At 41.4% G+C, this 12,088-nt stretch overlaps 1 protein-coding gene across 2 annotated transcripts in view; it reads left to right on the top strand.

Moving 5' to 3' along the window:
• LOC137256046 (uncharacterized) overlaps window positions 1-11,416 on the top strand; it is an 80,164-nt gene extending 68,748 nt beyond the window's left edge. Inside the window, exons 2-4 of one of the 2 annotated variants that reach the window (XM_067793721.1) lie at window positions 3,951-4,112; window positions 5,714-5,797; window positions 11,269-11,416. In XM_067793721.1, the coding sequence (XP_067649822.1) occupies window positions 3,951-4,112; window positions 5,714-5,797; window positions 11,269-11,297 (275 nt within the window). In that variant the 3' untranslated portion in view covers window positions 11,298-11,416. Of the gene's footprint in view, window positions 1-3,950; window positions 4,113-5,713; window positions 5,798-11,256 lie in introns of both variants that reach the window. The other variant, XM_067793720.1, reaches the window with a different exon arrangement.
• Window positions 11,417-12,088: the final 672 nt, after the last annotated feature.

Genomic DNA, 12,088 nt, shown 5'->3' with positions numbered 1-12,088 from the left:
TGAAAGCACATACAATGAGAGGAAAACAGTTTAGCAGCGAAATCTCCACAGATAGAAAGGGAGCCATAATCTTTCCTAATACTAAGAACCCTGTGCTGAAGTCATGGTCCACTGGCGATTCCGACAAAGGCGCTTTGTTGTTCCCTCGATCACTGGTTGTCAACTTCAACGCCTCTTCCTAGTGTCAATCCCAACTCCCTTGGGAGCCTACAACTCTTGCTGCCACTGGGCGCACCGAGATCTTGTGGTTTTCCCATCCTTACGAGGTACCCATTCACAGCTGGGTGGACTGGGACACATAGTCACAGTACTTTCTATAAGTTTATTGCACGTTGCTGCACACGCAACTAGGTGTTTGCATGTATTCATGTGGCCACCATCTGGTCATTTACCAACGGATTCGTTGGTTCTTTTAGTTAAGTGCACAGGGTTATGTACTGTACATTAGGGGTTGTGACAGCACTGAAAGGGTTTGCACGCCAAGATATTTACACCCGGTCACAGATGATTTCGATCCCCGTCACCTCAGTCAGAGTCGCTACTGCCATTTCATAACCTTTGTCGCCGATACATAGAAATTGGAAATCTTTCTGCAAGCTCTTGTATGGCCTTAGATGATGCAGATTTGACGAAACAACTTTTAAGTACGATTCTTATTCCAATCTTAGTGTGCACGATGGTATAGCTTATATCTCCCTGTGGATCCAAGCATGTTTGGCATCAAAAGATCCAACATGGCATCAGCGGCTGTACAATTGCAGTGGTCAGTATCACTTTACAGAAATACGTTTCACCATATTCTTTTTTTATTTTTATGTCTTTTTTAGGAGGGATGGGATCCATTAATTTAGATTAATACAACAAATTCGATTAATACAATGCTACATGTGTAACTCTATGTCTTTGCACAATTTTGTTGACATCTGAGGATACTTGACATACAAACATTTGTTGTTCATGTGAGTTAGTTAAAATTTAATGTCACCTTGGCAGTGTTTTTGCCATGTGGTGAATGTTCAACATGTGTTAGGGTAGGAGTGTCAAGATCACCCTGTATTCATTGCATGTCATGGACACCTGACATACAAACAATATTTAAAATGGATGGAAGCAATTGTTGAATATATTTGAAAATATTCCATCTCGTCTTACTTACTGGCATGATTTACATGACGATATGTGCCTGGAGACACATATTTTGAGGATATATATTACACACTGAAAGAAATACACAGAATATAAACAACTTTTTTTGCTATATTCCTTTCGGAAAATTTTTGATGAAAATCTTGACCTTTTTCGTAGTCTATAATGATCTTGTTCTTGAACAGCAGTAAGTGAAAAAGACCGGAACTAAGACATCCCTTTCTGCATGGGAAATTAGTGTTCTGGACCGATGTATACGAAAAGGTAATGAAGTAAAACATAAGTTGATAATTTTCGCCATGATTTTGGTTGAAGTATCTTTTAGAGTGAGCAAATTAGTTTAAGCATGCGAGTAGGTTTTTCTGTGAAATGAGCTTGCTGGCTGCTTATAGCAAAGGAGATAGTGTAGTCCACGGATGACGCTACGGGGGCGGTTTTGATTCCCCTGTACTCTATATCGACCTGAACCTGTGTTTGTCTCTTTCGGTATTAATCGCAAACCACCCTTCAGTCGGTGTTTTCCAGAATTACATCCTTTCTAAACTAATTACGTATTGTAGTCCCATATATGCTATATCAAGTTTATCTCTTACATCCCTTGTACCCCACAAAGATCCGGGTAGGATTTTGCCTTCAACAACTACCCTGGTCATGCTAGGTGATTCAGAGGTAACGGCTAGCTGTTAATGTATGTTTAACTATGCCAGTTGTGCAGATCGATGCCTACGCCATACATCAAGATCTTTTCCTAGTGCAACAACAAACAAACAGGTAGTCGGTGTTGTTATAAATTCTGCATCATTCGGGGCTTGGAGCAAAATATTTGGATAACTATAGTTTCTAAAACCAATTACATTTTGAGATAAACAGAGTCATGATGCCAGATATAAGAATGTTCCCCTCCCAAACGAAAATAGATCTATATCTGTACGCCACTGAAAATAGGACCATGTACTTGTTACGTTTTGTTTACTGTTAACATAAACTGACGTAATAAAGAAAGTATACACCTGTTGTTTTCACCGTAATTTTCCCTTTCCTGTTTCAAATACTCTCTCCAAACATGGTCATACTTTTTTTGTACACCTGTGCATTTATTTGAGATATGGGCATAGCTTCTATTTCTTGTTCGAATAGCAGAAAATAAACATGCGACAGGGGACTGAAGTAGAAAATATGGATTTAGGGATGACATCATTTTCTGTATATGTCAAACAGAGTATAGATGCAGTGTTCATTGGTGGAATGAATGAATATGGTTCAGGCTACTTTAGACCTGTAAAGGTCCGGGGTAGAATAGGCCTTCACCTACCCATGCTTGCCATGAAAGGTAACAATGCTTTTCATAAGAGGCGACTAACGGGATTGGGTGGTCAGGCTAACTAACTTGGTTGACACATGTCATCGGTTCGATGCAGATCGATGCACATGCTGTTGATGATTTGATTGTCTAGTCCAGACTCGATTATTTACAGATCGTCGCCATATAGCTAGAATATTTATGAGTGCGGCGTAAAACTAACATCACTCATGCAGGTTGTGTTAGCAGTATCACACATTGTACCATGAGGAGAATCGAACAACTGTCTTTGGCGTGACGAGCGAGCACTTCTGATGTTGATATCACTGATTTCAAGCTTTTATCTTAAATTAAATAAATGGGGAGTATATGGAAATACCGTCCACACAGCGTCTGATCCTGCTTTGACTGTCACATAATACCAAGTCTTTCAGTTTAATTTCCCATGTCGCCTAGTTTGATATTTATCAAGAATTCGTGACAATCTTTGCCTTTCCTACACTGGTAGCGCCTGGTTAATCATTGGACGGGCACTGTTTATTCGTCCCGCCAACAACCCACGTTCGACACCCCCATGGGTAAATTTGAAATATCTTGTCCCTCCATAACATTGATAACGAACGAACCATGATAAAATCTCTTTTTTACAGTGGCTAGAATCCAGGTTCCGGATCTGTGAAGCATGACACAGAAGGTGGTCAATGTCAATCCTCACAGACAAAAGTATTCTACATTTAGTGACGGGAAAACAATTACATGACATCTATCGTGGCATGGACTCTGTCACCAAATTCAAAGTCAAGGGTTTCATGATCAGTTATATCGTCACAGATTGTGTAACCAACTATGTCGTAAAGGGTTTCATAACTAATGATTTCGTCACGGGTTTTGTAACCAACTATGTCATCAAGGGTTTCATGGCCAATGATATCGTCAGGGGTTTTGCAACTAACTATGTCGTCAAGAGTTTCATGACCAGTTATATCGTAATGGGTTTTGTAACCAACTATGTCAATACTAACTATGTCGTCAAGAGTTGACCAATTATATCGTAATGAGTTTTGTAACCAACTATGTCGTCAGTGGTTCCACGATTAATTATGTCGTCACGGGTTTTGTAACCAGCTATGTCGTGAAGTGTTTCATGACCAATGATATCATCAGGGGTTTTGTAACTAACTATGTCGTCAAAGGTTTCTTGATCAATTATATTGTCACGGGTTTTGTAACCAACTTTGTCATTAAGGTTTTCTTAACCAACTATGACGTCACGGTTTTGTAAGCAACTATGACTTTACGGGCTTTGTAAGTAACGATGACATTACTGGTTTTGTAAGCAACTATGACATTACTGGTTTTGTAAGCAACGACGACATTACGGGTTTTGTAAGCAACGATGACATTACTGGTTTTGTAAGCAGCTATGACATTACTGGTTTTGTAAGCAACTATGACTTTACGGGTTTTGTAAGCAACGATGACATTACTGGTTTGTGTGTTGCAGAGTTGGAGTCGCCGTGTCCGAGGGAGTGGCTGTACGTCGGCAGCCAGCGCTGTGCCTATGTCATCCCGTCTGATATCCCAAACAGGGAACTCAACATATTTTGCCAAGTTCAATTTGAAAGTCAGTTCCTACTCCTAGAAGATAAACCAGTGTGTATTAAAAGTAAGAACCGTTTCAATGTTGTTCTTGAAATTATCATGTTATTGTTGGATTTTAAGACTTTATGTTTTGATATTTCCAGAACGTTTTTTGATAAGCTTCAATTTTTTTAACAAAATATATGTCAATTTATACCCTGAAAAGCGGATTTTCTTTATCTTACGAACAGTCTCAAACAATTTCAAGCTCTTTATGAGTAAGAATGTGTTTCTTTGGAGTTTACATGAACATTCTGGGAGCGAGTTAGTGGATGTCAGCGCCCGGATTGTAGGATACGAGTTTTCGGAATATCTTCTTACTCTTTCCTGGGATTGTGTTCAGCCAAAGATATGTATATGTTTATGATATATGTGTGTTATATTATCGCTCTTATCAGGAAATCACCTGGGCCCTTATTCTCAAAACGTTTCTTAGCCCTAACTATCCTTAACTTTGATTGTAGCCAATTTGTTAAACACGGCCTTAACAAGTTCGTAGGGCTACGAACATTTCGAAAATAGCTAAAGTACTGACGGAAATAGGGACACAATGTTTTTTCACATTTATCTCAGATTTATCTCAAATTTATGTAGTTGTTATAAGAAATATATGTTAAACTAGGTTCGGCCTTACGACAGTTCCCGTGGTAGGGAGTTAGAATACATGCTAAAAGAACTTTACTGAGGGCAGAAATAAGCAATGCAGATGTCCAAAGTGATTTACCTGGAACACACCATGGCTCTATTCAAATTAGTATGCGATGATATCAAATTACAAAGGACACAATTAATGCCCATTTTGAAATTAGGCTTGGCTTCATTACGCTGACTGGATTGAAAAATAATAACTTTCATGCTGAAACTATTGAGGATGTAGCTACCTTGGAGTCTCACTATCACAATGGAAAGAAACAGGTAGGAGGGATTGTCTCAAAAGCAAATCCCAGACGGGTGTAGCAGATGATGGTTGGGGGCGGGCTCGGGGATAGATATATCAGCTAATATTATGAAATCCTTTAGGGGATTCAAACTGTGTAAGTACACGACATGTTATAACAATTTACAAATAATATCCAGTCCTGTCGATCTTCGGGTGGTCATGCTACCTATATATTTTGAGACGTTCAATACGCTTTTCTATAGATATCAGACATCATACTCTTTTACATATCTCAACATAAACTTTATGAAAGAAAGTCAAATAATAATCAATAGATGAGGCATATTCAACACACATGAAAAAGAAACAAAATTCAGATGGCTCCTTGTGTCAGTAGGCAGCGCATGGATTTCATGTCAGGTGAGTCGACGTTCAGTCGTCATACCTGGCTGAGTGATCTAACTGCCATGTATAGTCTCATTTGTTGCTCTCAGCAGGTAGTCTTAAGTTTTGCCCGATTTTACGAGTAACCTCTCACTCATCCCACTGAATGTTCAGTTATGCTAAAGTAAAATACTTCCACATATCCTATTTGTACTTGTGAAAATTTTAGGGATACAGAGTAACAGTCTAAAAAGGGTTTGTTTTTGCTATTTCCCACAGTACTTTAGTCTGATCATTCAATGTGATAAACTCGAGTGTTCCTGAGAACAGGTATTACATGTGTCGTCCATATCCTTTCCCAGGTACAGAAGATGACAACTTAATATTTGCCCCTGAAGACTTGGAAACGTCACAAGTTAGCAGACGGAATAGATTATTCAAGCGAGGTAACCAGCATGTTATACATCATGTCGCTGCTTCTACTACTCTTACCCCTACTACCAGCAACACTAACACTACAACTACCACCACCACCACCACCACCACCACCACAAACACTAACACTGCAACTACCACCGTCACTACCAGCAACACTAACACTACAACTACCACCACCACCACCACCACAAACACTAACACTACAACTACCACCGTCACTACCAGCAACACTAACACTACAACTACCACCACCACCACCACAAACACCAACACTACAACTACCACCTCCACAACCAGCAACACTAACACTACCACTACCACCACCACCACCACCAATAACACTACAACTACCACCGTCACTACCAGCAACACTAACACTACAACTACCACCACCACCACCACCACAAACACTAACACTACAACTACCACCACCACCACCACCACCACCACCACCACCACCACCACCACCACCACCACCACCACCTACTACTACTACTACTACTACTACTACTACTACTACTACTACTACTACTACTACTACTACTACTACTACTACTACTACTACTACTACTACTACTACCACCACTATAACCTCCACCTCCACCACCACCACCACTATAACCACCACCACCACTACTAGTACCTCCACCACCACCACCACCACCACTACTAGTACCTCCACCACCACTACCACTACAACCTTCAACACCACCATCATTACTACCACCAACACCACCATTACTACTACCACCACCACTACCACTACCAGCACCACTACCACTACTACCACCACCACTACCACTACTACTACTACCACCACCACCACTAGCACCACCACTACCACCTCTACCTACTCTACCACCACCACTAACCCAACAACTACCACCACCACCAACACTACCTCCACCACCACCTCCACCTCCTCTAACACCACCACCACCACTAACGCTACAACTACCACCACTACCACAACCACCAACATTACCTCCTCTACCACCACTGACACCACCACTAACACTACAACTACCACCACCACCAGCACTACTACCACCACCACCACCACTACTACAACCACCACCACTACTACTACTACCACTATCCCCACCACTACCTCCACCACCACCACTAACACTACAACTACCACCACTACCACCACTACCACCACCACCACTACCTCTTCTACCACCACCACTACTACTACCACCACCACCGACAACAACACTACTACCACTACTACCACCACCACTACTATCACCACCGCCACCACCACTACTATTACTACCACCACCACTACTACCACCACCACCACTACTACTACTACCACCACCATCAATACTGCTACTACCACCACCACCACCACAATGACTTCTACCACCACTACCACCACCACCACCACTAACACCACTACCACCACCACTACCTCTTCTACCACCACCACTACTACTACCACCACCACCAACACCAACACTACTACTACTACTACCACCACCACCACCACTACTACTACCAGTACCACCATCATCACCACCACCACTACCTCCTCTACCTCTAACACCACCTCCCCTAACACCACCACCACCACCACTAACACTACAACTACCACCACTACCACAAGCACCAACACTACCTCTTCTACCACCACCACCGCCACCACCGCCACCACCGCTAACACTACAACTACCACCACTACCACCACCACCAACACTACCTCCTCTACCATCACTAACACCACCAATAAAACTACAACTACCACCACCACCACCACCACCACTAACACTACAACTACCACCACCACCAATACCTCCTCTGCCACCAACACCACCACCTCCTCTTCTACCACCACCACTACCTCCAACACTACTACCACTAACACTACAGCTACCATCACTACAACCACCACCACCACTACCTCTTCTACCACCACCACTACTACTACCACCACCAACACCAACACTACTACCACTACTACCACCACCACCACCAATACTACTACTACTACCACCACCAGAACCACTATGACTTGTACCACCACTACCACCACTACACCACCACCACCACCACCACTAACAACACTACCATCACCACCACTACTTCTTCTACCACCACCACCACCACCACCACCACCACCAACACCAACACTACTACTACTACTACTACTACCACCACCACCACCACCACCACTACTACTACTAGTAGTACCATCACCACCACCACCACTACCGCCTCTACCACCATCCCCACCACCACTACCTCCTCTACCACCACCACCTCCTTCTCCTCTACCACCACCACTACCTCCATCACCACCACTAACACTAGCACTACAACTACCACCACTACCACCACCACTACCTCCACGTTCACCACCACCACAACCACTAACACTACAACTAGCACCACCACCACCATCATCACCACTACTACTCCTACTACTACTACTACTACTACTACCACCACCACCACCACTACTACTGCCACCGCCACTACTAGTACTGCTACTACTACTACCACCACCACCACTACTACCACCACTACTACTACCACCACCACCGCCACTACTGCTGCTACTAGTATTACTAACGCTACTACTACTGCTACCACCACAACTACTACCACCACTTCTACTACTACTACCACTACTACTACTAATATTGCTACTACTGCTACTACTGCTACTGCTACTACTGGGTAGAATAGGCCTTCAGCAAACCCATGCTTGCTATGAAGGTCGTAAGAGGCGACAACCGAGATTGGTTGGTCATACTCGCTGACGTGTTTGACACATGTCATCCAAGCACCAAAAAACAGGAAGTAATGAAACCGTTTTACCTTTACAAAATAACCACACATTCGCATTTTTATTTGTTGGTCCTTCCTATCTATTATTTATGCAATATTTCCAAATCCTAGTTTTAAAGCTGGTTTCGTTTCGATGGCGCCCTCCGTGTAGAAGCCGCTTGCTGACTATAACAGATGAAACTGATTATTTCCTGATGACCTGACTAGGCAGTACACGAGACATGCTTCTCAAGCAGATCCTCCTCAAAGCTGATTTAACTGAATGCCAATATCTTAAATTAGAGATTACCAACGATCAATGAGAATACCTGACTGTCTGTGCTTAGTGAATGAATGGTTTGTAATCCCGTATCTTCAGTTCGTTATAGAGAGCTACCTATAGATTACATTCACGAAGGACAGAAACGTTTCGGTGTAGGTTCTAAGAGTGTATTTAAGAAAGATGGATGAAAAGTTTCTACATTGCTGTGAGAGCGGCGTTACAGTGGAGGTGTTAACATCGTTATCGTTTTTTCTCTCTTTTTTTTGTTGTTGTTGTTGGGTTTTTTTCTGTTTTTTTTTTTTTTTTTTTTTTTATTATTATTATTATTATTTTTGTTTCTCTCGGTTTTTTCTTTTTTTAACCCTATTTTAGCAATTTTTTTACTCGATTTAACAATATTCCTCCAAGTACCGGGATACACGAAGAATGGACTTCACACATTGTACGCATGCGGTGAATCAAGTATTTAAGGTCCCATATACATGTGTATATACAGCCGTAGCACATTTATTTCAAGAAATTATTTACAGTTCAGATAAGATATTGCATCTACGGACCACAGCATGTTTTACACAAAGTTCTAGGCTACGTATTGCAATTTCATTTTTTGGAGGACAGAATGGAAATAAAGACAGTCCAAGAATATTTTGACTGGTAATTATAATTCACAGTATGGACATACAAAAGTGAAGTGGATTTCACCTTCTACAGCCGAGTTACGTATCCTTAAACATCTCTCTATTGAATCGTCTGTTCTTATTTACTAACAAGCCCAATCGAAAACTGACAAATGTGTCTGTGATGTCAATACAGGTAGATATAGTTCTGGTTGAATTAAGCGCTTATATCATCTATACAACTGATACCTTGGACTATCGTCTAGACAGGAATGTCATTCTTGCTAATGCATGCTAATAGATTGTGCTCGAAATTGCTTAAGAAATAGGTTAATATCACCAACTGTTTGGTTCGACCACACAAATCAAAAGCCATGAGGAATTAAAGACGCCTAGTATGAGACGCCTATGTTATCCTACCCCTGTCATCTAAATAAACAAGCGTGTTAAAACCGTGTGTGTTCATGCATACAGGGATCTTATACCAATTATATATATATATATATTATAAAGCTCAGCTCCACGGGGATTGTACACCTCTTACAGCCACAGGGGTTGCAGCAAGTTAATGTGTTAATGTTATACTTACGTGGCACCATTCAAAGATGGGTGGACTAGTCAACTTACTTTGTCCAAGTTTATTGCTAATTTGGACTGTTAGACACCCTCATTGTTATAGCGTTCGCTCGTCACGCCAAAGATTTGGATTCCAAACCCCAAATGGGTACAGTGTGTAAAGTCCCGATTTTACAAGTCGTAATATTGCTGGAATATTGATAAAAACGGAATAATGGCTAAAGACGGCTTAAAATCATACTCAATCACTTACTCAAAGGCTTATTATAACAATGTTACAAATCTGTGTATTGTTCTCCATTAAGAATCGCGTCTTGTGTCACTTCAGTTTGGAAGGTCATTGCACGTTTACATAAATCCCTGAGCAAACAGAAAACAATTATTTTCCCAAGAGCATATTTTTCACTCCTTGCAAAAAATGCTTTTCGGTCACATGGTCAACCGTCCCCTGTTTCTTGGCTTCATGTTATTGACATTACCTGTCATAAGTTTATATTTCTCTTAAGATTAATCAAAATCACAGCATAAATGTCACGGATCTTTCAAGGAAGCGTGTTTCCATCACAACCGATTAATTTGTGAGCGTCGCTGGTTCTTTTTATTGGATTCTGGAGGAAAGAAATCTTTAAAGGGATTTAATCACATAATAACTTTTGAAATGCGAAACTTAATTCATATTGAAAACATAATTTCAGTAGTCACTTATAGACGTAGGTGATTCGTGATAGTGTTTATGACAATTTCAATGTTTAAATGCGTGATGAGACTGACTGATTAATGTTAGTGTAAGCGTAATTGCTCCTTTCTCTTATTCATGTATCACGCGAAATAGCAATGAGTGAATGAGTTTAGTTTTACGCCGCACTCAGCAGTATTCCAGCTATATGGCGGCGGTCTGTAAATAATCGAGTCTGGACCAGATGCTCCAGAGATCGGCGTAAAACTAAACTCACTCCATGCAGCACATACTGCGATAAGCCGCTCTATACTCCCTCACTCACTCTGACAGTCACCGAACCACTGCAAAGTTATATATCACTACACAAATATGACATCGAATCACATCCGTCAACATCAAGTAAACACATTTATTTTCTTCACCTTAAACACTGTGTATGCCTTCTAATGCCTACGACTTACGTTTCTGAGAAATGTTAACTTTATATGATTCTATCTCTTTTTCGTCCTTAAAATTCAGTTTATCTTATGACAGTTTCTTATCCAGTGTTCGGCAACGCGGGAATCGGACGTTAACGTCGCCATGGAGACTCAGGAGCCAAGGCCGACAACTATGGCTGAACGAGAGGAAGAAAATGGCGACGAATGGTGAACGATGCAGTGTAATTAGAAGTAAATAAACGTTTTAAAAAAAATCTTGTTTTATCACTTGAAACTCTCACTATATGTAACAGCATTTCAGAGAAAAAGTTTCAGTCCAAATGCGGTGTTCATTAGTCTCATGAGGCAGCCATGATGACTCTTCATGGAATTGATTTCAGGATATGAGGACTCGAGTGCGCCTTTAGGATATGCATCAAGTCGTCACTACTTGACCAGATCACTCACTAACTCATTCATTTCACTTGACCATGATGCTTCGTTCAGTTCGTTTCGAGGTCCTTAAGAACGCTGAGTACACCGCATCAGGTGAAACCAGATACTGACATGCTGCAGGTGACGTGAGCTCTTTCAGTGTCTGATCGCTGAAACAGCTTTTATGGCCTCATCTTATCGTGGCTTGGAGTTAGTGTTGATTGACTGAACGTTAGAGGACATCGCAAAGTGATACTGGGCGTCCTCATTATTAGGTTTACCAACAAGCAGGAATATGGAGCTGAATTCCCTAAAACATTATGGCCGAGCAAGATTCGAACACACGATCATGAAGTGTTGATCACAGGATTGTTTTGTCCACAGTGGATTATGTACAGAACGGAGCCATATAGAGGGAATATTGCGGCGTAAAACTAAACTTACTCACTCCACACCTTGGAAAGTTGACAGTTAAATTCAAGTCTTCCTTCTCCACAGACATGGTTTTGTGG

The sequence above is a fragment of the Haliotis asinina genome, chromosome 11, assembly GCF_037392515.1.
Source record: "Haliotis asinina isolate JCU_RB_2024 chromosome 11, JCU_Hal_asi_v2, whole genome shotgun sequence".
NCBI lineage: Eukaryota > Metazoa > Mollusca > Gastropoda > Lepetellida > Haliotidae > Haliotis > Haliotis asinina.
This window is presented reverse-complemented; position numbering and strand designations above follow the sequence as displayed.